Genomic DNA, 27214 nt, shown 5'->3' with positions numbered 1-27214 from the left:
ATAACAGCACTATGATTCTTCACATACCATGCCAGCGGCCCACACTGCTCATCACACTTGCACAACACAGGAATACCATATGAAAGGTACTACTCTTTTCCTCCCCAAATAAGTGTTTGTTTTTTTTCCTGGCCTTTAGAGCATGAACATATTCTGCTTCCACACACTCCCCTACCTCTTCACCTAAACTTAGGAAACATAAGCCCTCAACAAACAAATTCGCACGTACATTCAGATGTGCCACTGAAGCACAAGGGATTAAACGCAAGAACCCACTTCTACTCTGTTATGGTGAGACCCCACCTGCAGTACTGCATTCGGCTCCGGGCCCCCCAACACAGAGGGACGTGGGGCTGCTTAAGCGAGTCCAGAGGAGGCCATGAAGATGACCAGAGGGCTGGTGCACCTCTCCTATGAAGACAGCCTGGAGAAGAGAAAGCTGCATGGAGGTCTTAAAGCAGCTCCCACTGCCTGAAGGGAGGCTACAAGAAATCTGGAGAGAGACTTTTTACAAGAGCATGCAGTGACAGGGCAAGGCGGAATGGTTTTAACATAAAAGAGGGAGATCTAAATTAAACATAAGGGAAGAAATTCTTCGCCGTGAGAATGCTGAGGCACTGGAACAAGTTGCCCAGAGAGCTGTGGCTGCCCCATCCCTGGAAGTGTTCAAGGTCAGCTTGGACTTTAAGCAACCTGGTCTAGGGGAAGGTGTTCCTGCCTGCGGCAGGGGGTTATAACTGGATCATATTAAGGTCACCTTTGAGTGCAAACCATTCTAGGATTGAACACATACACACACACTGAGCTAACTGAAGACTCGAAGCCTGATATACAGCTGTTGCTGGTCAGCAATCCAAAGCTCACCTACACTGGCCAAAGGTTTGCTCCAAAACTCAGCCAAAAATGTCCACCAAGTTCTACTGATTCTGTTGAGGGCTGGGCCTTGCTATGCATGCTACAAGTAATAAATACACCGCTACCTCCCACAGGCAAAGTCAACCAGCAAGCTATGCTGAAGCATTATAGAGACTATAAAACATGCAGGTGTACTAGAGTTTCTTTCTATTCTCCAGCCACCGTTCCATAGCCTAACTGAATCCTTAAGATCTTCATCACACGCGAACTTCAGTCAGCTAAGCCAAAATGCTAAAAATTGGGCACGTTTAGGAGAAGCAACACCCTCCTGAAGCACCACATGGGATGAATACGCTTCCGTGCCTGGGTCCCACTGCCTGTATCGGCCACTGTCACAGGCTGTAGCACCTCCCCAGGTCCAAAACCCCTTCGAGAGGTAATGCCTCAGGACGGCACCACAGCGCTGGCTCCAACACGTTCAGCGACACACGCAGAGCCCATCCCGAGCACCGCGGACGCGTTTCCCTCCTACCGTGCGGCGGCCACGTCCTGCCAGCTCCGGGCTGCGTGAGGCGGTGACAGCGCGGCCGCGGCCCTCGGGACGGTGGAGGGGAACGGGGGAACACGGCCCCGGGCAGCCTGAGCCACACGCGCCCCCTTACCCGCCGCGCAGCCACGGCCCACGCAGCGATGCACCCCTCACCGCGGGGCCACCACCAGTGGGCTTGGCCGCTTCCACCCACACTGTTCCCGGCCGGGCTGGCGGAGAGAGAACCGGCGAGTACAGGGCACCCGAGCGGCTGCGCGCCTCAACCCAGCGATAACCCCGACACCACCCGGCAGCCCTGAGCTACCTGCTGTCGCTGAGCAGGAAGCGGCAACTGCGCAGGCGCCGGTGGGCGGGGGTGGCCGCACGCAGGCGCCGGGCCGGACTGAGGCGGGTGGGTGCGCGGGGTCCTTCAGCTTGCCCCGCGGCGGCGGGGGGAGTGTGCGGCCTGGTACGGGTACCCCCGGGAGGGAGGGGAGAGGAGGGGAGGTGGTCACGGTCCGGGCTCCCCTTCGGTCTCCCCTGTTGTCGTCCTTCGGCCCCTCCCGCCTCCGGCGGCGCACGGAGCGCATCAGGCCTGAGCGGTAAGTGCTTCACCGTTCGAAAGGGGGTTCTGCCTTTCAGGTAAAGTGCAGAGAAATAAAATAGGTGATAAAACGTGTTGACGGTGTTTACAGGAAAGGGGTTGGAACGGGGCATGCGCTAAACATGGAGGAAGAAGAGGAAGACTACATGTCTGATTTATTTATTAAGTAGGTGGCTCTTTTTTTTTCTCCTCTCAAGTTACTGTAACCATGTTTTTAAGAGTGCTAATATTTGCTGGAGTTACTCTTAGACAGGATGTAAGGCCAGGTTTGCCCATGGTGAGGCGGGTGAAGGAAGCTCTTCAGAAAGAAGAAAAGCAAAAAGAAGCCAACGAGAAGAGCAGACAAAAGAGTATAAAAGAAGAAGAAAAAGAGAGACGTGACTTGGTACTGAAAAGTGCATTGGGCAGTGAGAACAAAGGCTTTGCTTTGCTCCAGAAGATGGGCTACAAGAGCGGCCAGGCCCTTGGCAAAAGTGGTAAGCTGTCACTGGAAGTGCATGCCTATATTCAGGTGTACCTTCATGTTTTACAGACTGTAGCTGCCACTTTATATTTAGACAGGGTGGATAAATGCCTCTCCAGGAACCCTAGTGCTGCTGAACTGTGTGTTGTGGGAGAACAAAAGGTAAATCTCCTAAAAAATGGTGTAGATTGACAGATGCAAGGGAATCAGCAATACTTGCTGTTCAGTAACTGCACTTCCATGTGTGCCTGCCTACGGGAATTGCTTTAAGGATATTTTCATGGTCTTGCAAAGCTAATAGTGTTCCACAAAAAGTCAGCCCTTCCCTTTGAAGTTATAGTTGGTTTCTGAAGAAATGGTACTCACTGGCCTACCCTTAGGAAGCTTTAGTAGATGAAGTAAAATAATGCATCAGTAACTGCTCTGCCAGTTCAGTGTGTCTTTAGCAGACAATTGACAAATTAAGTGGCCTGAACAGATCCTTTTTGTTCTTCATCTTTGTCAAGTTGAGAGAGTCTCAAATGAAAAATGCTACAGAAGCTTGTAACAAAGCAGTCTTTACCACAGGTACGTTATACCTGTCAAGTCAAGGCCATTTTCTTTCAGTTGGGTAATGAAAAAGAAAAACCACCCCAGGAAAATGTACATATTTAATAGTAAAAGCTGTTTGCCTGCTTGAATATACTGCACAAGTCATAATTTGAGAAAGACTTGATTTCTTAATCTGTTTTTTCCTTCACAGGAGAAGGCATTGTTGAACCTATTCCTCTGAACATAAAAACAGGTTTGTGATATTTCTTAATTTACTTAGTTAAGTATCATTGCTTCTGAACTGCTTACATTCGTGTTTTGAATTAACATAGGCAGAAGTGGGATTGGTCATGAGGAATTAAAAAAGAGAAAAGCTGAAGAAAAACTGGAAAACTATAGACAAAAACTCCATATGAAAAAACAAGCAAATGAACAAGCTGCAGATCAGTTCAGGTAAAATGATGTAACTGATGCTCCAAGCAATGTCTGAACTGGAATTCTTTTTATGCTTCAAGTTAGGTTATTCTTATAATGTGTTACTATTTTTTAATGTTTTGAATGAGAAGTAAGAGTTGAAGTATATAGTATGTTTCTTAGTTCTAAAGCAAAAGCAGATGCACACTAAAAGCATATGCTGCATCATTTATTTCTGTAGATGTTAATAACGCAAACAATATACATAGTAATTTAAGTCAACTTTTCCAGTTGGAGAACCATGTAATTTTTGTTAATAGCAGGGCCATAGCTAATCCTGAGCAGTGTTGCTACAGCAGTTTTTAAAATTAGAATGAATTTTTTTATGTTTTATTTTTATTTTCCCGATTTCCTTGTTATATGTGGACAAGGAAAGCCTAGGAAAGACTGTATCTTCTGTGGATGTTTAGTGGACCACTTGTATCTTAGGAAAACCTGATGAGGAATTAGTATTCAATATAGTGTGATCCAAAAAAAGCCAAGACATTCCCAAGAAATACTTGTGTGCTCCCAGAAAAACAATGTCAGAGGGACTTCTTAACTTCAGTGTTGTCCTGGTCTGAGAGAATTAGTAGGGCTAGAATCTTAGATTTTCTGTTTTAGAAAAACTACCAACTGTAATGCATCTCAGTTTTTTCTCTACCTGCTTATTTTATCTATCTACTTTTTCTTAATAGAATAAGATTTAAAAACAAACAAGAAGAACGTAAGATGGAAGGGGACCTCCGAAAAAGCCAGAGGGCCTGCCAGCAATTAGACATGCAAAAAGTGAGACTCTGTGGGTTTTTATGTTGGAAGGAAGGCTTATAGGTTAGACACACAGGCTGCAAACAAAATAGTGAGTCAGTTCTTGGAAGTTCTCTAAAACTGTGGGTGACTAGCCCAAAGTCTTCATGTTTGGCAACACTTCAGTCCTCTTAAAATATTTCAAAATACATATTTGCACCTTAATTTGCATTAAGATATCTGAAGGTGTACACCAACCTCGTGGTGAGTTATGTGAGGACCTATGTTAATTTGCATCATCATAGCTCACCTGTTTTCGCCCCCACATCCTTGTGGTTACTTCTGAGCTGTTAACATATCTTCCAGTAGCCAGTGTCAGGCCTCCCTAAATGACAGTGCTGTTTGCCTCAAGTGAGGGAACATCATCATCACAGAGTGGTTGACATTGGAAGAGGGAGAATCGAGGTCACCTTGTCCAACCTTCCTGCTCAAGCAGGATCACCTAAATCATGTTGTCCAGGGCAACATCCAGACATCTCTTGAGTATATGCAAGGATGGGGATCATCATTGAATCAGTAGATCCACCAAGGAAGGGTCTAAACAAAAAGCAAACCCAAACCAAAGTACCTTTCACCTGTAAGGAGTCACACGTAAACTATTATAAATTTCTGACCGTTGAAAACTTCAAGTACTTTTTTTTTTTTTGTTTGTCAGTTAACCTGTTAATACCACCCCCCCTTTTTTTTTTTTAAAAAGATAAAAGTAAGTAATCCTTCTTGTGGACTGTTCTGCTTGATTTCCCCACTACAGTTTTCGTGATTCTTGGTTATATTATACAGGGTATTTAAAATCTAACATCTCACGTACTAGAAACTGGTTTTATCCAGCATCTAACAAGAAACCCTGCAAGGGCAGATAATTTTCATTTAAATCTTTTGTTATTTAAGGATATTGATGTTCCTAAGGAGAGTTGGTACTGGCTAGAACCTGAAGAGGAAGACGAAAACGATGAGGAAGACAAGGAAGATGAATGCACAAGCTCAGACTTAAGTGTAAGCTCTGCAACTACATTAATGGCTTGATTCAGACTTAAGTTAAATATTCCTTTAAAAAGTGTCTATGTATACTTATGAGTATGAAGGACATATGTGTACAGGTCACTTTCCAAGCTGTAGCGAATGGCCTCTTTGCAATCTTAGAGCATTATTATAGCAGTTACAGGATATAATGCAAAATGCTAAGCCACTGATTTATTGCTCATTGGTTTTGAAGCTGGTCTTTGGAAAAAATAGCCTAGAATTTAAATTCTAAATATTTTTGTGTCTTTGTCAAGATATGCAAGACCATGTATATGATCAAAGTTACTTGCTTTTGAGTTTTCATTTTGGATGCCTCATCTCATGTCTTAGGCTGAATTTTAGAATCATTAAGGAATTTCTGAAAATGCTTCAGATGATCTCAAGAGAGATACTGGAAATTCACATCTTTTGAGAACGAGATTACACAGCTGCTGTTAGCTGTATGTGTTTTGTTTGCAGAGATTAGGTCTGAAAAATTACACCAAAAACATCGTATACTTGAAATAAAGTAGCTAGGTAATATTTTTAGCTCTTCAGTGCAGATTTCATAGCTAGAAAGAAGGATGAGCAAATAACAGCCATAAACTTTTCAGAGATTGTGAATTCCTGTGCAGTGTACTACAAATATGGGGAACTTAATGCCTTACTGAGCTACAGTATTGTGTAGCTTTTCCATAGAAAATGGTTAAACAGTCTATTTTAGTAAAGGTAGTAGCTCACAGTTAGTGTCAGACCCAGATCATTGCATACCTCTACATATCCCTAGGTATCGGAAAAGCTGCACCTCCTGACTGCCTATTTGAGAGAACACCACTTTTACTGCATTTGGTGTGGCATAACCTATGAAGGTGAGAGTAAACCTGTTGTGTGTTTTACTTTGCTTGTGCAGCTGGATTCAAATAGTAAAATATATCCTTCATGTTTCTCTTACTGGGTGCTTTAAGCTTTACATAGCTAGTTTTCCTGCTGTGTTTTGCACAAAGCTTTGTACATTTTGATTATAAACCAATTTTTAGGCATTCATGTGCATAAAAAAAACCCTCTGAACAGCCAACCACACAGGCTGTTAATTTGATTTGGTATTCATATTAATTTGAGGAAAAAAAATAGATTAAAACCAGTACCATGCAAAGCTGTGAAAGGTTGCAGATGTTTCTGAAAGAATTGGAACGCTATCCCAATTCACTGCACCAAAAAGGGTAGAATTTGTGTTCACTTGTTTTAGCAACTTTCCCCCACTCCCTATCCCGCTCTGAGCTGGAATTACTCACTTTTTCTCTGCTTATCCTGTAGACTCTGAAGATTTATCTTCAAACTGCCCTGGAGACAGTGCTGCAGATCATGACTAACCGCCTTCTAAAGGAAAAACCCCTAGGTAAGTATGTATAGTTCACAATATCTTTTGGAAGGTATGGAGCTGTGCCATACTAAATAATTTATATCAAAGTACACAGAAGGATAGTTTGCAGTTAAACTCACATTTCTGAAGCATCTTATAGATTCTCTACTTGATGCATAAAATAATAGGAATTAAAACTTTGCATTTATAGTTGAACTACAATATTATAGGCAGGTTAAGCCTTCCATAGTCTTTGTTTATGCCCCATCCAACTGAGCAAGACCAGCTGATAATAAAATTCAGGTTTCAGTAAGGAATAAATACTGGCTAGTTACTCCATTGTACAGTGTGTTAAACATAATTTATTTTTCATCTTTACAAAGATAACTAAACATCACTTTCTTTGCTTTACAATCTTAGACCTGGTGGGGAAAAAAAATTGTGAAATATTACAGAGACATTATTTGAACCAACATTCTATGGCACATAAAGGTGCATATTTTGCGCAACTAAACAGAATCATAGAATAGTTAGGGTTGGAAAGGACCTTAAGATCATCAAGTTCCAACCCCCCTGCCATGGGCAGGGACACCTCACACAAAACCATGTCACCCAGGGCTTTGTCCAACCTGGCCTTGAACACCACCAGGGATGGAGCATTCACAACTTCCTTGGGCAACCCATTCCAGTGCCTCACCACCCTCACAGTAAAGAACTTCTTCCTTATATCCAATCTAAACTTCCCCTGTTTAAGTTTGAACCTATCACCCCTTGTCCTACCACTACAATCCCTAAAATAGTGCTAGATCATGTTGTTGGAGGATTTTTATATATAAAATATATAAATATAAAATATATAAAAAAATATTTTAATTGACGTTTTATTTTTAGGAAACAGCAATTGCTACTGTAAACAGTCCCTAATAGAAATGTACTGCTGAAATAACAGATACTAGAAAAAAAGTATCAAAAAATAGCGGGACAGGGTCAGTATTACTTAACAGTAGAAAGGTAACGGTATTATGTATGCTCTGTCCAAGAACTATAAAGCTTGGCATATACCAGTTTTCATATTGCAAGAGTAGTTGTATAGAAGTATAGAATCATTAGGGTTTGACAAGATATTTAAGATTGACTACAACTGTATGTCAGTTAGATCCCAGTGCGTGGAAAGAGGCAGTGGAACTCCCAGATCTTGACCACAACAGGGAAACGGTAGTTGGTATTGAATAGTAAAATGCTGTATGCATCCCAGCCAGGGATCAGGCTAGGGAAGCTAAAGCCCTGGTAGAATTACATCTGGTCAGGAACATCAACAGCAACACCAACATCTGTAGGTATGTTGGTGATAAAACAAATACTAGGGGAAATGTGGGCCCTCTCTGGAAGAAAACAGGAGACCTGGCTATCTGAGACATGGAGAAGGTTGAGGTGGGCAATCAAGTTTTTTCCTCAGTCATCACCAGCAAGTGCTCCATCCACACCACTCAAGTTGTAGAAGGCAAAGGGCAAAGGCAGGGATGCCTCTGGGGAGAATGAAGAACCTGCTGTATGCGATCAGGCTTGATGCCATCTAAGGAACCTGAAGATGCACAAGTCTGTGAGACCTGAGGAGATGCATCCACAGGCCCTGAGGGAACCAGCAGATGAAGTTGCTAAGCCACTTGAGTTGGGGTTGTTCAGCCTGGAGAAGGCTTTGTCAGGACCTTTGTTAGGACCTTTGTCAGCCTTCCAGTACCCAAAGGAAGCTTACAGGAATTCTGGAGAGAGACTTTTTACAAGGGCATGTAGTGACCGGACAAGGAATGGCTCTGACTGAGAGGGTAAATTCTGGTGAGACATTAGGAAAAAGTTCTTTACTGTGAGTGTGGCAAGAAACTGTAAGAGGTTGCCCAGAGGAGCTGTGGCTGCCCCATCTCTGGCAGTGTTCAAGAACAGGTTGGATGGAGTTAGCAGCAACGTGTTCTAGTGGAAGATTTCCCTGCCTCTGTTGTAGGGGAGTTGGAACTAGATGATCGTTAAGGTCCCTTCCAACCCAAACCATTCTGTGATTGGGTATTTGTGATTCATGATAAGGCAAAAAACAAAAACCACTTCAAGCTTTAGAAAAGGATGTAAATCAGATTCTTACTTAGCAATAAATACTTGCAGACCAGCAATAATTTCCATAAGAATATAAAAATTACTGTGCATTCATTTATATTATTCCTTTTAAGCAAGCACCCACTCAAAATCTGGTTTTGGAAGTTTAAAGCAAGTCTAAACTCTATTACTGTATTTTTAAGTTCTAGAGCACTGAAGGAAGTAGGTGTTCAACAGGAATGTAGAGCTGCTGTAAAGAACTGTTGGAAAAAAAAAAAAAAAAGAACCGTAAAGAACTGAAATTCAGTGAATAACCCAACACCAATTCCTAGTATTTTCTCTACCTCAATTAGTCTTTGTATTAATGACAGTATTCTAGTAATTATTAAAAACATCACTGAACAAATCAGAAAGGTTTGAATCACATACCACAAGACAGCACTTCTTCAATGGTAGATAACCTCAACTGATAATGGATGCAACACGTGTTAAGAGCACGCATACAGTGATTTGTCACAGGCCAGTTAGCACCACCACAACTTAATCTTCTAGGAGACGAGGACTAGGTTGCTTTATGTGCTGTAGAATATAGTTCAGCTCATCCACAACCTGTGTTTCCAGGTAAACTCGCAAGTGATTGCTTGCAGAAGCATGGTACCCTGGTCTGCAGCTGATGGGTGTGAATGGTGATATGATGCTGATGAGCTTCTCAATGGCAGGAAGGCAAAACACCAAGGAAAAGACATAACCCAAGTCTTGCTGTTGCTTCTGACATGTACTGGTATTTCATCAGTTTTAAGAGACATCAAACTCTGGATTTAAACACAGTAAAAGCTTTTTCAAAGGACATTTACTTAGTATGAGTTCTAAATGGCTTGTCTTTATCAACAGACTTTAAAAGTTCAAGTATTTGAGATGCAGAGTATCTTCGTGAAGGGTCTCTTGAAAGCATCTTTTTGATTATGGGTGCCTGTATAAAGAAATAAATGTCAGTAAATTATCTTTAATTAGTAAATAAACTAATTGAAATAATGTATTAAAACCCCATACCTCTGATGGAAATCGGTTGCTGAAGCTCTCTGGAAGTTCACCATCTCTAACTTCACTCCATACCTGAGATTCATAAAAAAGAACAGGTTTAGGATGTTTTTATTTATTATATTTTGCGTCTCACTTTATGACTCATATAGGTTACTGAAGTAAATAGGAAAATGCAACTGTGCAAAAAAGGCAGGGCTTCGGAAAGCCCTTTCTTTTCAAAAAGAAAGTAACTGAAAAGTTTGAAAGGTTTTTTTACCTCTAATTCTACCTTGGTTTTGTGTTTGTCCCTTTTTAAGTTTAAAGTTTCACATGCTACAACACTGTGTTTCTTCCAGCAGTCCTCTACTTCAGAACCATTATTCTTCTTAATTTAAAAGTAGTGGGTTTATAGCCTCTTACCACATTAAAAAAAAAAAACAACAAAACACAAAAACAACAAACCAAAATGCACAAACCAGTTTTTCTTTACTTTGGATTTTTCCATATGTTTCCTACTTTGGATGTTGCCATTAGCCAAGTAGGTTTGTTTCCTCCCTTTTACTTAGCGCTTTAGTTCAAAGAGGCTAACATTGAAAGCATTGCTAATTACATGCTGTCAACTTTTGCGGTTTCAATCCACATGATTTAGCTTTCTAGGTAAACAGAGCAGTCCACACCATCCATTTGCTGTTAACTGGTGTAATTTTTGCCTAAAAGAAGATAACAGTCCTGTTGCAGCACACAGCTATGCATCCTGAATCATTAGCCAGTCTTATGGATGCTACAGCCTGACTTAGCAAGCCCTTATAACCAGTATGTAGTAAAACAAGAGTTGTTCCCATGAACTTAGAGCTTTACCCCTACTCTTCCGCTTTAGGCCTGTGAGCCTACCTGCTGGTGAGCATCAGCTGAACCAGTTACTTAGCTCATAATCATTAGCTTTGCTTTTACATGATGTTCTTTGATCAGGGCTTGCCAGCAACATACAACAGAGTTTATCATGCTCCATTAAGGGAAATTGTTCCCTAAACTGATGGAGCACTTGAAGACCATCCTAGGACTTCCCATCCACATGACTTCCCCATTTACCTGTAGACACAAGACTTTTATGCGTCAAAGAAACAAGACTAAGTAATTGGTCTTGCCCTTTCACCTATAACATCATGGAACTGTGAACACATTAGCACTGTCAGCTATTAGCAGGAGCAAGATGGCTTAGAAAATGCTACATGGTAGCTGAAGTTGAACCTGTGAGTCAAGCAGACACATTGGTGTGGTTTTCTCATAATGGCAAAAGGACCAAGCTAACTGTTCAAGAGCTTCTGGGTCCAGCCATGTACGTATATCTTGCAATTACTTTTGATAACATCCTCAGCAGCTCCATCACTGTCCTACAAATATGAAGGTTTGAGCATACAAGCCATTACACTCATAATGTGCAAAGTACCAAGAAAGCGCAAGAGAGACATAAAAGATCCCTTTTCAAAAAAAAAGCTTAAGTAACACTGGTTTTCTTTTTGAAGTAGCATCTTTGTGGGGTTTTTTTTGCTAGACATTATTCTTTAGCATGCTCAGGCTTTAATGTGTACGTCAATAAGACATAAGTGAAATCAGTAGTATTTCTTTAATTTGGTTATTACATTTCAACGGAGATGTGAGGACTTACGTGCCTTACAGAAATTAATCAAGGGGAAAATGTAAATAGAAACAGTGTTATAGATACACAGATTGCTTCTAGCGTGCTATTAGCATGTGATCCCAGCAGCAAGGCAAAGCAATGACAGTGAGACTTTTTTAAAGATTACATACCTTCTCTTTCTCATGACCACTGAATGCCGAAAGAATCTCAAACCAAATTAACCCCAGTGCATAAATATCTACTTCCTTTCCGTATCTGTCCCCGAACTACAAAGATCAGAACAAGAACAATGCAGTCAAATCCAACTGGACAGCACTCTTAAAACAATTTTTGAAGAGAGTAAGAAATTCCCACCCCAAGACTTCAGGACTGGCCCTACTTGATCTCCTCATCAGTCATTACCCCTTTCTCCTACAACTAGTTTGTCACATCAGTGCAAGAGCATTCCTTACAGCACGCAGTGTCAGGACAGCAACAGAAAATCACCACACTTGCAGACAGCTTTCTCCAGAATGCTGTTATGCTCATATACAGTTATACCAGAGAACTTTAGGCAACCTTGTTTAATACCGAGATTAGGATCAAGAACATCCAATACTGACTTTATAATGCAAATGTAGTAACAGAGACACTAATACAGCAGGATAATTACCTGTTCTGGTGCCATATATGATTTTGTTCCTGTGTTCCCAGTCAGATTCTCACATGTCACAGAAGTCACAAGACCGAAGTCGCCTATTTTTATTTTATCTTCATCTGATATGAATATATTCTGAGGCTATATGTAAAAAATGAAAAATCACTATATGACCAAGGTTTATTGTCAAGCACAATCAGCCACAGAAGTGCTCGCCATAAAATGTCATAATTGTTCATAGAAATTAGCATTAAGAAATTGATGGGGTAGGAAGCAGAGAAAAAATGCAATTAATTTTTAAAAACAAACTCAAAATAGTACATGACACAGTAACTGCAATGGGTTGGGTTTTTTTCCACTAGCTCAGTCATAACTATGCCATGCTTTAATGTTCTTCAAGTACATTGTGCTTATAACATTTCATATCCAGAAATGTTTCTTAGTCTCCAGTCCTAGCCCTAGAATTTGATGCATGGGCAAAGCATTTAGGGTCACATTGAATTCCACTCAAATCCTAGTTTCTTCTAGGCACAGCAGCATTATCTGTACACAGACAATCGCAGTGCTGGAGCTTACTACAGGCATTTCACAGTATCACTTCTAAGTTTCCACTGAACTTATTTTATTTCAACGTAAAGATTGTGCACTTGTAGAGACTGAAGTCCTATCCAAAAAAGCAGCATTGAAATGTTTGCACATGTAATGAAAGAGCAACTAGAATATGCTGTTATCAAACACAGCATGTATTAGGGTAGATGAACTATCCCTTTACAATATGGCAAGAGCAAACTTCCTAGACCCAACTTTTTCACTTTCTTACTTCTAATTATTTTATCAATAAAGTTAGTATTTATTTTTCCGGTAGGCAGTCTGGTGACCCAGTAACACATAACACACTGAAAATGCCTGTTAACTGATGGCTGCAGATTTCTTTAACTATTGCATTCTGAGATCCTCCAGTTTACCTTCTGACTTGAGGATGAAGTCAAGCCAGTTGCTGAAAAAAACAATTCCTAGCAATATCAGAAGAAATACACTACTAGGGTACGTAACAAGCTAAAAGACTAGAACTATTTTAACATTTTAAGAAATTCCAAAGAGTACTATTTTTATCTTTTTTATTATTACCTACTTACCTTGAGGTCTCGATGAATTAAGCCTTTAGAATGAATATATTCTACTCCTTCCAGTATTTGCAAAAATGTGGTTTGTGCCATCTCATGATACTTTCGGTCTCGTCTGTTCTTTTCAATCCAGTTTTCCAATGGCCCTTGTTCACATAATTCCGTTTGAATGAAAAGACAGAGAATTTTTTTGTCTGACTTCTGCCTGCAAAAGGAAATTTTATACCATATTGAAATTGGCAAGATACAATTCCTCTCAAGCCATCAATGACTGTCAGTTTCCACTTCTTTAAAAAGTTTTGTTAATTACTGGGTTTGGAGTTCTCCAAACCAAGGTCTTCAAGCCTCTTGCTTTTGAAAAAGATTCTAGACCAATTTGTACTAGATAAAAATAAATAGAACTGCAAACCAAACAGTCCCTGGCTCAGTTGCTCCATACCCATGGAATAGCCCCAATGTTTTGCTTGCTTCCGTTCACACCAAAAGGTTTCTGAATGTCCAAATTCTGGTTCATGTCATGTCTATACAGGAAGAAGTAGCACTGTCCTTGGCACACATCGTGCCCTCTAGCAACTGCTGCAAGTCCCTGGCAGGTATTCTCTATTCTGCTCAACAAACACGGAATTAGCTTTCCTCTACTACCCAAAATTTTCATTCTTTCAAACTCTGTCCTTCTGAAAGCTGGAAATCTAGATGAAACATATTTGTCCACCTGACAGCCTCACACTTTTCAGTAGATACCCCTCACCATCAGCCCATAGGATAGGCTGGGGCTGGAGATGGTGAGGGGAAGGACAATATGAAGAGGAGACACCACGTTTTCCTACTTGCACTATGTGATTCAAGTGTCCCGAAATAAAGCTGCCTGAGGTACTGAAAGAAGAAACATTAAATGGCTCGGGACTCTCTGCAGTTTTGAGGTCAAGTCACTAAGCGGAATTCCAGGCTGGGACCTCAGCTTTGAAGACTTTTTTCTGTCTTTTACCCAATAACTGTTCAATATAAAATGCATTACTGATACTGAGATTCCAACATATTAATCATTAGGTTTTGATGAGACATTTCCCCTCCATTTTATTCTTTATTTACTGACCACATAGGACAGATATCATGCCAACCATAATTTTGAATCCATTAGTATTTCATGGCTCTAGGTAGAGGCTAGGCAACCTATCTGAAAGGTACAAATTTATAGCTAGTGAAAAAAGCTTACGACGGAAGCTTTGAGAAGTTAATCTAACTTACAAGTAAAACTCTCACCGCTGTCTTCCCAGAAGTCTTAGTGTTGGAAGACTACCTCTAAATGAAAGACATTTCGTTTTGTATTTCTGTTCTCAACAGCCAAAAACATTTCAGGCATTATGGTTAAAATGCTAACTTAGAGAAATCATTAAATCTATGGGAGCTACTGGCTGGCCAGTACTTGCTCAAAAAAGGAAATTTCTGATCAAGAATTTGGCAGCCTGCTGCCAGACATATTTTAGTTTCTGTTCTTAATTCTAGCCCCAGATTTTGAGTTCTGCATTCTTATACTCTTCTATAGATTCAGCAAATTTTGTATATTAAGAAAGAGGAGAAAGATAAAATTACATATCTTACTCATCAAGAAAAAGAAGATATAAATATGCTTAATTATATACAACCTGCTGTTGAAAAGGACTGTACCTTTTTCCTAGCAGGAACTATGGAATTATGTGTATGCATTTATATTTGTGTAAGGATTTATAACCAGTCACCAGCCTTTCCTTTTACAACACAAGATTCACCATAGCAAACAAATTTGTAAGTGAAAACTACTGTTTTGTAGTTACCTTGAGGCTGGAGAAGTTACATGGTCGTACCCTGGCCAGCTATTGTAATACCGCACAATGTTTTTGTGTTCAAGTCTTGCAAGTTGTTTTACTTCACGCATGTTCCTATTTGGAGTGAGGGAGGAATCATTTCCCAATAAAAATATTAAGTTAAAGACACGATATAAAGTAGCAGTATACAAGTAGTTTTACATTCATTTAGAAAAAGCCCACAAACGATAATCATAGAATCATAGAATCGTTAGGGTTGGAAAGGACCTTAAGATCATCAAGTTCCAACTCCCCTGCCATGGGCAGGGACACCTTACGCTAATCTTATCACCCAAGGCCTCGTCCAACCTGGCCTTGAACATTGCCAGGGATGGAGCATTCACAACCTCCCTGGGCAACCCATTCCAGTGCCTCACCACCCTAACAGGAAAGAATTTCCTTCTTATATCCAACCTAAACTTCCCCTGTTTAAGTTTTAACCCATTACCCCTTGTCCTGTCACTACAGTCTCTAATGAAGAGTCCCTCCCCAGCATCCTTATAGGCTCCCTTCAGATACTGGAAGGCTGCTATGGGGTCTCCATGCAGCCTTCTCTTCTCCAGGCTGAACAGCCCCAACTTCCTCAGCCTGTCTTCATACGGGAGGTGCTCCAGTCCCCTGATCATCCTTGTAGCCCTTCTCTGGACTTGTTCCAACAGTTCCATGTCCTTTTTATGTTGAGGACACCAGAACTGCACACAATACTCCAAATAAGAGCAGACTAGAGGGACAGGATCACCTTCGACCTGCTGGTCACGCTCCTTTTAATGCGGCCCAGGATACGGTTGGCTTTCTGGGCTGCAAGCGCACACTGAAGCCGGCTCATGTTCATTTTCTCATCAACCAACACCCCCAAGTCCTTCTCCACAGGGCTGCTCTGAATCTCTTCTCTGCCCAACCTGTAGCTGTGTCTGGGATTGCTCCGACCCAGGTGCAGGACCTTGCACTTGTCATGGTTAAACCTCATGAGGGTGGCATCAGCCCACCTCACAAGCGTGTCAAGGTCCCTCTGGATGGCATTCCTTCCCCCCAGTGTATCAACTGAACCACACAGCTTGGTGTCATCGGCAAACTTGCTGAGGGCGCACGCAATCCCGCTGTCCATGTCAGCAACAAAGATGTTGAACAAGACCGGTCCCAACACCAGTCCCTGAGGGACACCACTCGTTACTAGTCTCCAGCTGGACATTGAGCCATTGACCACAACTCTTTGTGTGCGGCCATCCAGCCAGTTCTTTATCCACTGAGTGGTCCATCCATCAAATTGGTGTCTCTCCAATCTAGAGACAAGGATGTTGTGTGGGACAGTGTCGAACGTTTTGCACAAGTCCAGGTAGATGACCTCAACTGCTCTACCCCTGTCCATCAGTTCTGTAGCCCCATCACAGAAGGCCACCAAATTGGTCAGGCAGGATTTCCCCTTAGTGAAGCCATGCTGGCTGTCACCAAGCACCTTGTTGATTTTCCTGTGCCTTAGCATGCCTTTCAGGAGAATCTGCTCCAAGATTTTGCCAGGCACAGAGGTGAGACTGACTGGTCTGTAATTCCCTGGGTCATCCATTTTCCCCTTCTTGAAAATGGGGGTTATATTTCCCTTTTTCCAGTCATCGGGAACTTCACCTGATAATATTCTCCTTCATTCAAATTCAAAATTATTATTACACATTCTGTGGGGTTTTTTTCATCCGCTCAGTTATTCAAAGTAAAAAAAAAGTGGCTTAACCATATTAGAAATGAAAGCCCCACTGAAAAAAAAAACAAAAAAAAAAAGTAAAAACAAAAAACCTGAAAAAAAGCAGATTGCTGCATTGCATAATTACATCGTATATCCAAACACAAGGTAGCAAACACCCATGTTTTCTCGTCACCGCTGTGAAGTTTGTTTACATATACAGAAGTCAGTGGAAATACTCAGGAAGAATTCTTACTAAATTTGGCCTGTCCTTGTAACAGTGCCTACTGAAGTAAGTTCAAACCCATCAGCACATCAGTCTTTATTTGAAGAATCAGGAAAATGTTTGTTAGTGTAGTTCTCAAGATTGCAATACAAATGAAAAGAACAAGTATCTGTGAAGATCACAGCAATTTGATGGGCAGTTGAACAATGTAAGGGTCACGTATTTCCAACTTGAAACCTTTTGTATAGATTACGTAAAAGACAATCAAGTTTTTCAGCCGGTGATCAAGTACTCCACTAGGGCAGGTTACAGAAAACCACTTTAAAAAAAAATTGGGATCATCACTAGTAAGTAACAAGTAACACAGCATGAGAATAATGACTACATGGGTCATATATAAAGCATTTTCCAAGTAGAAACCATAAAATGTATTACTTTCATTTTTCTCTGTTTTCCCTAATCAGAGTTGTTATGCATTACCAATGTGTAAACTTTCCACGTAACCTGTCAAAAGTAACAGTGCTGCTTTCAATGTTTTATTAATCAGCAGGCTTTCTTCAAACATATTTTGTAGTATTAATAACCAGAGCACTACTGTGTTCAGGGAAGGTAGAACTTAACAAATCTACTTCCTTACAGCTGCAACTGAAATTATTCCAGTGCATGCAAAAACCAACATGCTGTTTTCAGCTTCACTTAGAAATAAAGGATAGGTTTATCAGAAAGAACATGCGACTAATAATGAAAATTGCTAAAATCTTGATTAAAGTTATCCTAAAATAAAAATTAGAAATAAATATACAGTACATACTTTGTGAATTGAACTCGTTTGACTGCATAGGTCCTCTCATCAAGCTTTGCTGTTGCTTTGAAAACATTCCCAAAGCCACCTTCACCAATAGGTTCTATGTTCTTAAAACTCTCGAGAAATCTTAAAAAAATATAAAATTATATATATATATATATATATATATATATATATATATATATATATATATATATATAAAAAAAAACTTTAAGCATACTTAATGCTAAATTTCTAAGATATAAAAATGATCCTGACAGGTCTACTACATCTGCTGCAACATTCTAGATATCACTCAGCATTATACAAGTCTAAATCACAGCCCTGAAGATTAAAAAAACAAATAAAAAGGGAACCTGACCCCTGAAAGCGTGTAGGGTAATCACTCTCACATCTTCACACAAATGACCTTTGGATGTAACCATCAAAGGACATTGCATGTCAGTTGCTATACTATAAACTGACATTTCCAGAGGAAAAAGAAAAAAATATTTCAAATACCAATTAGCTTTGAAAGTTATTTTTATAGCTGTACTTTCCTACATTCTGTTATTAAAAAAAAACCTCAAATCTAGACCACTACATACTGTAATTGCCATACAAATCTTGAAAAAAAAAAAGTCCTTCTTACCTTTTATCCATAGTGTATGGGCTTTCATTTCCCTCACTGGTATTTGTGTCCAACCCTGGCAAACTCTCATCTGACATCTTTTTTACCTCTTCCTTGTCTCTCGCATTATCAAAATTAGCTGCCAATTTTCTGTAACAAGGACAAATGCAAAACTTATAATGGCCATTTTCCTAATATCTGGCAAAAGAAATGTACCTCCCAATAGTGCCACTTCTTTACTAGATATAGAAACACTACAGTGGTTTTCAATACAGCTTATGGGGGATAACAACCTAGAAACAGACACGTACCTTTGGGGTTTCAGAGCAGAACTTGGTGTGTTTCTCTAAATGAAAAAGAGAAAAAAAACAACACTCTAAGTGAAATATCCTGGATATTTTAACTATATTTAGTTTAAAATATGTCTGAGAACGTATATAGGAATTGTCTATATATGTGTTCATACCTTATATATGCAATGTAATATGAATGAAGCCACATCTTAGCTTCTAATTTTCACATATGCTATGTATGACATTATCATACTCTTCCCACAGAAGAATACAAGCTTAGTTTGGTTCCTTCTCTTGGGAGTACTGCCCATTTGGTCAACAGCACATAGATTGGGTCTAAAGTACAGAAGTAAATGACTAACGGTTAACAGCACAAATGTCCTAAATATTCTTAGGGAAAAATCGCACATGTTTTCTAGTGATTAGTGGATAAAGGAACAAACTGTTGCTACACTCTTTCAAGAGGCTTGCTCTATTCAGGATCTAAAATGTAGTTATGAGGAAGACCATTTTCATACTATACCTGAGAAGGTGAAGGCTTTTCACATACTGCCATGTTTTTCATTTTGTCTGCCAAATTTGCAGCTGAGTCTTTAAAGCAAATACTGTTGCTACTGAAAAGTAAGCAACTAGGTTTACATGAAAGTAAAACAAATAAAATGATTGCCACAATTAAAGAAAAATGCATAACCCCCCATAGATTCTAAAACCAAAACCTGGAAAATCATTAACAATTGTGATGGATTTAAAGTACAAAACTTTATGCTGGAAAGCTAATGAAACAACATTTTGTAATATAATCCTCTATTTCTATGATCTGATGTCATATCTTTATGATACGTATTTTATGATCTCCATTAAATAAATAGGTTAAACACAGATGTTTATGTTAAGACAGCACAGCCACCTCTAGCATTATACATACTGGCTTTCTTTAGAATCCCACAAAGAACATAAAAGAAGTGTTAGTGGCACTGCAGTTAAATTAACTGCTGACCTCAAAAGGCTTGACCTAGGGTTTCCAAATCACAAATGAAACTTTCTGCAGGTTCATTGTCTTTCACTAAGCAAATTTGCCCCTTGTATATGGGGAATGGAAGAAAACAAGTAAAAACTCCGTATCTCACAAAAAAAACTCACACAAAAACAGAGAAGAAACCAGAATGTAAGGCACAAGAAAAGTATTTGAGTTGTATTATACTGAGTTGACAAGAGTATCGTAATAGGAAAATGTGTTAAAATTGGCATTCAATAATGCCATTATAACAATGAGGTAAGGTTATTCTGTTTACATCACCGTAAAATTGCTTCTGAAAAAACTCACAGCAAAAAGTAAATATTATCAGAAAGCTCTACAATTACAAGCTAACCCATAAGGACTCAAATAAAATTGCACAAGCATAACAGATTTTTCTCTGGCATGTAAGAAGTTCAAGTCAAACGGCTTTATTCTGCATTAAGAAAACTAACACAGATTTTATTAATAACCAGAACACATGACCCTCTAAGATTAGTAAATACACTTTGTTATCACACTATCAGTGAACCCAACTTACTCCGAGTCAGACTGAGTTGACACTTGATGGGAATCGCTATTGTTGCTAAATGTAGAGTTGCTGTTAGATGTTTCATTTCCCATCTGAAAAACAGAAACAAAACCACAAAAAAAAAAAAAGTTTAACAAAAACATGTAAAAAATCCCATTCAAAGAGGGGAGAGGGAAGATCACAAGATCCTAAGTGGAAGCTGTTAGCTGCACTGAAGATTCAAAAGCCCTGCAGAAGAAAGGCATCTGCCTAACTTCCACCCAGAGGAGTGGGACACTGGGCCCTGTCACAGACAGCAATTTTCCCACTCATATTTAGACTATATAGACATATTTATATATTTAGACTATATAGATATAGGCAGGAGTCTTGGACCTGTTAAAAATCAGGATAAAAGTATTTGCTATTTATAAAGGTTATAAATAGCAAATGTTTTTATTGTACATGCAATTGCCTGCATGGAAAACAAGAATTATGAAGGCTTTAGTATGTGTAATCAGCAGAACAGAAAATTTCAGTCTGTACAAAAAGACATTTAATATCTTTGGTGTGAAAGCCCTGTAAAACCTAGATTACCAAATCAGGGTTCACTAAAATAACCTAATTCTACTACTTAGTAGAGGTTCTTCCTCTTCCCCCCTCCATGTCTTAAGAGCATAAATGTAACATTAAAAGCAACACCTACCATTGTTACAGTCCATAAGCAAACAAAAAGGTTTATGTGTCAATGATACCATGTGCCAATGATACCAAACTTTCTTTTATTTTTTTTTCCTTTAATTTGGGAGTAGTGGGCTTTTACTACTTTTTGCTGGTTACGTTTTGTTTGTTACACACACATCATAGAATCATAGAGTCGTTAGGGTTGGAAAGGACCTTAAGATCATCAAGTTCCAACCCCCCTGCCATGGGCAGGGACACCTCACACTAAACCATGTCACCCAAGGCCTCGTCCAACCTGGCCTTGAACACCGCCAGGGATGGAGCATTCACAACCTCCCTGGGCAACCCGTTCCAGTGCCTCACCACCCTAACAGGAAAGAATTTCCTCCTTACATTGCTGGGAATTAATAAACATTCAAACTAAACCAAAACAACCAATACCCTAATTTTAGAGTAACAACTACAGAGATTCTTTTTAAGTAGGAAGTTTCAGACTTCAATGAAAATCCAAAGACCCATGAGCTCACAACATAGGAAAATATTAAGAAAGCATCCTAGAGCTTTAATAGGCCATTAATTCCATGGTTAACTTAAAAGAATTCTTTCCTCCACCATACTGCTTTCCTTCCCTTTAAATTACATTCAAGTTAGTTCCTATGTACTGTTCTCTGCCTTTCAGAAGTGGGTTTAGATCACTGTTAGGATTCTAATGGTTTTTTGCAATATGAAAATAGGACCACCAACATGAAGACAAGAGTTCTGCTCTACAGAAGAAGGTGTTTGTAATTGTTTTACTAGACTCTCCCTTGGAATACTACAAAAAGCAAGCCCTGTTGATTCCCACTCCCCCTTTTGCCTTTCTTGCATTGCACGGTACACTTTTGATCCAACAGAAGGCAGCAAGAGATTTATTTTCTTAGCCAGTCAGCTCAACAGCAGTTCACACAGGAAACACCCAGTACATTAGAGCAGTCAGAATTCAGAATCTTTTCAGACATGTGCATCCTTGACTGACAACATATCAGACCCTCTTCTGAAATGCACAGAGATACCGACTGTGAGATTTCTTTTTTTAATCCAGCAACTGAATATAGAAACACAACAAAAATTTTACCTACAGAATCCCGTAGCCCAAAAAACCCACCAAAATATGGATTGTTTTCCCCTTAAGTGGAATCCGTGGAATGTGATTTTAAATAAAATGAGGAAATCTGTTCAAAGATTACAGATACAAGAATTAAACTCCCATTTTAAGGTGAAATATAGCACATACTGTTATAGCGCCTTCCTCAACTAGCTTCTCAAATGCTTGTTTTGCAGCAGCTTGTTTTGCAGCAGCTAGACAAGGTCCAGTGCCATTTCCATACACATAACCACTAATTGTACAGCGACAAGAAAACCTAGAAAACACATCAGGGATTAACATCTTATACCCCATACAACAAGTCTTAGTTTAATGATTTTAAAAACTACAGTCAATTGACATCATAGAATGGAAATCCAAAACATAAATCTTCAGGACAGTATTTCCAATGCACATTTAATCTAATTAATAAAGGCAGATAACTATTTTGACATACCTTCAAGTTAACCAATTTTCAGAGATTGAATATTTAGCACTTTTTAAGATTGAACTCCTCAAAGCATCATCATACGCACCCACAATCACAAAGTATCTGCAGTTTAGGTTTTAAAATGATTGATTTTGCAGGGGAGTAAAGGAGAAGCTTTCCAGCAGATACTGTCAAGAGTTAAAATACATAGATATTCTTTATCATCCCTCAGCTGTCATTAACTGGAATGTTTCTGTGAGTCACTAACTGCTATACACATGGAAGGAGACACAAACAGGCTCTCCTTGGCACTTGGTTCCTACAGGTCTCCAAGATACATGCCGAGAGATAACACAAAGGTGCTAGAGCTACAACCAAGAGAACTGACAATTTATCTACACTGACTACCATTTTATCATCATGCCATCTCTTTCACTAGCTAAACAGACTCAGTCCTCTTAGCCTCTCATACCACATCCTCCAACTACTTGACCACCTTAATGGCCTTCCACTGGATTCTCTCCAGACTACCTCTGAATTATTATTGCATTTCTATAGATTCATCTAATGCTACTCAGGATAACTAATGGTAGTGTGTCATAGTGTTATACAATACAAAGAAATATCAAAAGCAAGTACGAAGACAAAAGTACATCTTACACAGGAGCATGAGCATCTCCAGTACGTGTGTTAGGATAATCAACTCTTTGCAAGGTCCTTTGTGAATACGTATTTAGTTGGCTGACATAGTCACCGGACTGTACAGGTAATAAGGTCATCTGAATTGTTGGTAATTCTGCAGCTTGGGTATTTGAAGGACTCTCTGGCTATAAAATAAACAAAATAGGTAACTTAAAAACTTAAGTTTAATAGATAGCTTAAGATAAACAATGCACAAGATCTAACATAGCTGCAAAGTTTGTCAGCATTTCGAAATATTTTCAAGGAATCCCAAGGTTGCATTAACCGAGCCCGTTGTGGCAAAGGGGAGCTACCCCAACCCAGAATTACTCCTGTGGGTTTACAAACAAATGTAAATCCAGTTTTTCTAATATTGTACCAAAAAAAAAAAAAAAAAGGCAGCCAATGCTGCCTCCTGATTATTTTTCACATTTTTTAAACCCTGATGAAAAAAAAAAAAAGGATGGCAGCAGGATGCTGCTGCTGCCACCATTAGCAAGGACTGCAAATGCCTCTGTGCATGTACAAGAGGGGAAAGCAGGACTTTTCAGCTGTCTCATGATTAGGCAGCATTAATAATACATCAGCAAATATGCAGCAGTTGTGTTAAAGTAATGATGGAGACACAATAGAAAGCATATGGAAACAGGTAAGGAGAGATTTCAGTCTAAAGGTGCTAACAAGCATTCAGAGTCAAAAAGAAACGTAAAGAATGGCTACCAACAATACATGTGTTGGAAAATAGAGGAGCAAAATTCAAACTTAAACTAAATCAAGGAAGGACAAAGAGTATAGAATAAGCTGTACCATAAAGAATATTATGACAAAGATGCATCAGGTTAAGTTAAAGTAAGCAATTTTATGAGAGGCAACAGGCATACTGAACAATGCCCTGCAAATGTTTTCAAGACATCAAATTACTGCATAGCTGTCAAGATGAAAAAGGAACACTGTCCATTCTGGATGTACCAAGGCAGGTTAAGAAAGGCAAATACATTTCCTTACCCTCCTATAACAGCAGAGAAGGAAACATTCTCGATATTATGTACCAACACTGTAGTAGAACAGTAAGAAAACTAGTTCCGTTTAAAGTAAAGCACCGAATAAGACAGAACAACTTCAATAATCAGAAACTCTCCCATGGCTAATTTCAGAGATTAATCTTCAATTTTTACTGGAAAACAAAAAAAAAATTCTACAGTTTACTCACCCGTTTCTCAATCATTTCCCAGGTCTTTTTTGCTGCGATTGCTTTTGCTTCCTTCTTATTTTTACCAGTGCCTGTACCATATTTTTTACCATTTATCTTAACCGCAATGGTGAACCTGCAATGAAGGAAACTTTTCTAAAACATTGTAACATTTTGTCTCATATATACATAATAAGAAAGCTGAATTTGAGAATGTTATAATCTACAAAGTTAACTGTGAAAGTACTTCACAGACCTTATAGCAGCTTTCCAGTACCTGAAGGGGGCCTATAAAGATGCTGGGGAGGGACTCTTCATTAGGGAGTGTAGTGATAGGACAAGGGGTAACGGGTTCAAACTTAAACAGGGGAAGTTTAGATTGGATATAAGGAAGAAGTTCTTTATCATAAGGGTGGTGAGGCACTGGAATGGGCTGCCCAGGGAAGTTGCGAACACTCCATCCCTGCTGGTGTTCAAGGCCAAGTTGGACAGAGCCTTGGGTGGCATGGTTTAGTGGGAGGTGTCCCTGCCCATGGCAGGGAGGTTAGAACTAGATGATCTTGATGTCCTTTCCAACCCTAACTATTCTATGATTCTATGATTTAAGTATTCGTGTGTTAGCAAACCAAGCACTAGGAAAGAGCAGCACAAGGGCACTGGAAGACGTTTACAGCACTCATTGCTGTAGCCTGACACTGTAAGTTGTACTACTTGGAACAGCCCAAGTTATCCAGCATGTTCTGGATACCACCATCCCACTTCACATCATTTAGAGGTACAAGAGAGTGGATGGAGCTGTACTTGTGAATGTAGCAGAGTACACTGGAAAAAAAAGAAAAAGTGCAATAAATGGGAAAAAAACAGTAAGTTTTAAAAGTGTGTGAATTCTCTTAGTCCCATGCCATCACTTTTGAAGCATGCAGATGTAGCTGTGTAACCACAGCTGTGGCCATTACTATGATGGGGATTTTCCCGATGCAGCTCATGCAATTCAAGAAAAATTAAGATAACTAACATTTGACACCCAGATAATAATTTATTTTGGGACTATGGTCAGGTCTAAGAATAAGTCAGCACAAACAGAAACAATTATTAGCATAAGGCATGTCTACATGCAAACTAGCAGAACAAAAATAAAGAAATCACACGAGGAAACATGACACATCTTGAGTATCTATGATTCCTGGCCAGGAAAAAAATAGCAAAACACTATATCTGTGTTAAGGAAATAAAACTCATTCCGTCACCTGTAATTGTCTCTTCAAGTAAAAGCAAAGCAGCTTAAGCAAAAGACCCTTTTCTTGTAATAGATGTTCAAAAACTGACTACACATAAAACATGCTGGTACCCAATCAATTGATATAGGCCCGACTTTATAGTTAGAAACTAGCAACATAACTCACAAATAATTTCTCAGCTTTGTAAAACTAAATAAGCAAAGCATTTAAGTTGGCATAGATCATAAACTGAAACATTTGCTGCCAGCTATCCCACCTCCTGATGGGTTTCATGGATGCATAACATACCTACAGCATAGTTACTTACATTATAGATACAGGTGCATTGCTGTTGCTTTCCAAAAAAACGGAGAATCAGTTTTCTCCTCAAACTCTATCACAACACCCTCTTCACCCACCTACCACTCACTTTATGGCTCCAACCAGCTCTCCCACCACACACACACTTCCATGTTTTATGTACTTCACTTACTGCAGGAAGAGTCCTGATGGTTACTGAGGTGCATAGCGAACTTACACGGGATCATGAGATGGGCCAGTCATGCTGACATCAGCATAAACCAGGGTAAATTTCTGCTTTTGACAGTAATGGTTGATCTTCTCCATACACTCACGTTCCATTTTGACACGACCTCCAATAGGTTCTGCAAAGCAACATTCAGAAGTATGTCTGTGCCTCCTGGCATAGCAGGGAGACCACCCTTAACCCTGTGAGACCACTGCTGTGACATCAAATAGAAAACTGGTACCAGTAACATAAAAGTCACGGAAAATTAATTCCAATTTCTAATTCAAGTGATTGATCAGGAACTGGTTTTGAAGACACATTGCTTGGAAAAACTGTTTTAGAAAGCAGAGAAAAGAACGTGGAGACTTCTTAGCATATTTCTCAGCAGGAAAATGCTGAATTATTCACCAAATACTGTGAAAAAAATCCCAGTCAGTAAAGTTTCTCCAGACAGAATTAGGACCGATTCCTTCAGAGGGAGAACTAAGAGGCGTTTGAACGTACCCTTTGAAGCCGCGATGAGTGCCAGGCCCAGTGACACGCACTACAGATGAAGCCGCGCTCCCGGCGGCGGCGCAGCGCACGGGGAGGCCGCTCGAACCGCGGCGCGGGCAGCTTGTCCCTCCGGAGCGGCCGGATTCTCTTTCCCCCGATCCACTACTCCCGAGCAGCAGCAGGCGCCCCGGAGCCGGCGCGGTGCGATGCGGTGCGGCGCGGTGCGGCAGGACTGGCGGCTGGAACGCACCGCCGCGGTTTCCCTTCCCGCAGCAGCTCCCGCCCGGCTGAAACGAAACCGAAAGCTCGAGAAGCGGTCCCGGAGCCCTGGTGAGGGACGTGGGGAGGCGGGCGGGACTGCGCGGAGAGCAGGCGGCTTCTCCAAGATGTGTCACACGCTGGTAGCACCTCCCCTCCCGCGCTGCTCCCCGTCTGTTACCTCCTTCTGTTACACCCAGTACAAGGCAGCCACGGTAATAGCACATAAGGTATGTATTTTCCTGCCCGTGGCAGAGTGGTGGAACTAGATGCTCTTTAAGGTCCATTCCAACCCAAACCACTCTATGATTCTATATAGTTCAGCTATACGGACAGAGGAGAGTAGCACTGCACCCAGCTTTTTACAAATACATCCAAATATTTGTTTATTTCTTTTTTTTAAGTAGCCCTTTTCCCTCATGGACTAGATGGTCAACACTCGTATCTCTTACAGAGTGTTCAGTAGCTTCCCAAAGAAATAAGTTCCAAACCATAGATAGGGCACATAGCAGAAAGTATTTCCTTTTATACA

At 40.1% G+C, this 27214-nt stretch overlaps 2 protein-coding genes across 15 annotated transcripts; one reads left to right on the top strand and one right to left on the bottom strand.

Moving 5' to 3' along the window:
• The first annotated feature begins 1957 nt into the window (after window positions 1-1957).
• On the top strand, window positions 1958-22977 carry GPATCH11 (G-patch domain containing 11). Of its 8 annotated transcripts, none has more exons than XM_061471062.1 (9): window positions 1981-2154; window positions 2238-2464; window positions 3194-3235; window positions 3315-3435; window positions 4134-4224; window positions 5131-5235; window positions 6029-6110; window positions 6556-6641; window positions 22639-22977. In XM_061471062.1, the coding sequence occupies exons 1-8, from the start codon at window positions 2111-2113 to the stop codon at window positions 6609-6611; spliced, it is 768 nt and encodes a 255-aa protein (XP_061327046.1). In that variant the 5' UTR covers window positions 1981-2110; the 3' UTR covers window positions 6612-6641; window positions 22639-22977. The 8 variants fall into 8 exon arrangements, with proteins under 8 accessions (XP_061327048.1, XP_061327043.1, XP_061327050.1 ...); XM_061471061.1 differs by lacking the exon at window positions 22639-22977 and adding an exon at window positions 9305-9730 and having other exon boundaries at window positions 1982-2154; XM_061471066.1 differs by lacking the exons at window positions 6029-6110; window positions 22639-22977 and adding an exon at window positions 9305-9730 and having other exon boundaries at window positions 1973-2154.
• Window positions 8715-26679, bottom strand: EIF2AK2 (eukaryotic translation initiation factor 2 alpha kinase 2). 7 transcript variants are annotated; one of them, XM_061471052.1, is made up of 15 exons: window positions 26434-26675; window positions 25939-26065; window positions 24205-24319; window positions 22974-23140; window positions 22034-22160; window positions 20107-20189; window positions 19074-19164; window positions 18569-18603; window positions 18279-18407; window positions 17654-17773; window positions 14915-15019; window positions 13116-13308; window positions 11995-12120; window positions 11513-11608; window positions 8715-9796 (listed from the first exon to the last, which is right to left on the bottom strand). In XM_061471052.1, the coding sequence occupies exons 2-15, from the start codon at window positions 26040-26042 to the stop codon at window positions 9644-9646; spliced, it is 1644 nt and encodes a 547-aa protein (XP_061327036.1). In that variant the 5' UTR covers window positions 26043-26065; window positions 26434-26675; the 3' UTR covers window positions 8715-9643. The 7 variants fall into 7 exon arrangements, with proteins under 7 accessions (XP_061327036.1, XP_061327035.1, XP_061327037.1 ...); XM_061471051.1 differs by having other exon boundaries at window positions 19074-19179; window positions 26434-26674; XM_061471053.1 differs by having other exon boundaries at window positions 19074-19161; window positions 26434-26674.
• Between the last annotated feature and the right edge of the window lie 535 nt (window positions 26680-27214).

Source organism: Pezoporus flaviventris, unplaced genomic scaffold (genome assembly GCF_033815535.1).
Source record: "Pezoporus flaviventris isolate CSIRO_AGI_PZ_B2104156 unplaced genomic scaffold, CSIRO_AGI_Pfla_v1 ptg000066l, whole genome shotgun sequence".
NCBI classification, from domain to species: Eukaryota; Metazoa; Chordata; class Aves; order Psittaciformes; family Psittacidae; genus Pezoporus; species Pezoporus flaviventris.
Note: the sequence above shows the minus strand (reverse complement) of the source record. Positions and strands in the feature narration are given on the sequence as shown.

Bases quoted from the DNA above. Each gene is read 5' to 3' on its own strand.
- GPATCH11 (XM_061471059.1), top strand. From the start codon at position 2,111: ATGGAGGAAGAAGAGGAAGACTACATGTCTGATTTATTTATTAA. The intron at 2,465-3,193 runs GTAAGCTGTCAC...TTTCCTTCACAG, and splicing joins CCAGGCCCTTGGCAAAAGTG to GAGAAGGCATTGTTGAACCT. The intron at 3,436-4,133 runs GTAAAATGATGT...TTTTCTTAATAG, and splicing joins CAAGCTGCAGATCAGTTCAG to AATAAGATTTAAAAACAAAC.
- EIF2AK2 (XM_061471058.1), bottom strand. From the start codon at position 26,042: ATGGAACGTGAGTGTATGGAGAAGATCAACCATTACTGTCAAAAGCAG. The intron at 18,604-19,073 runs GTATAGTATGAA...TTTTTCATTTAG, and splicing joins AAAAGCCTTCACCTTCTCAG to AGAAACACACCAAGTTCTGC. The intron at 13,309-14,914 runs GTAACTACAAAA...TTCCTTTTGCAG, and splicing joins GTAACTTCTCCAGCCTCAAG to GCAGAAGTCAGACAAAAAAA.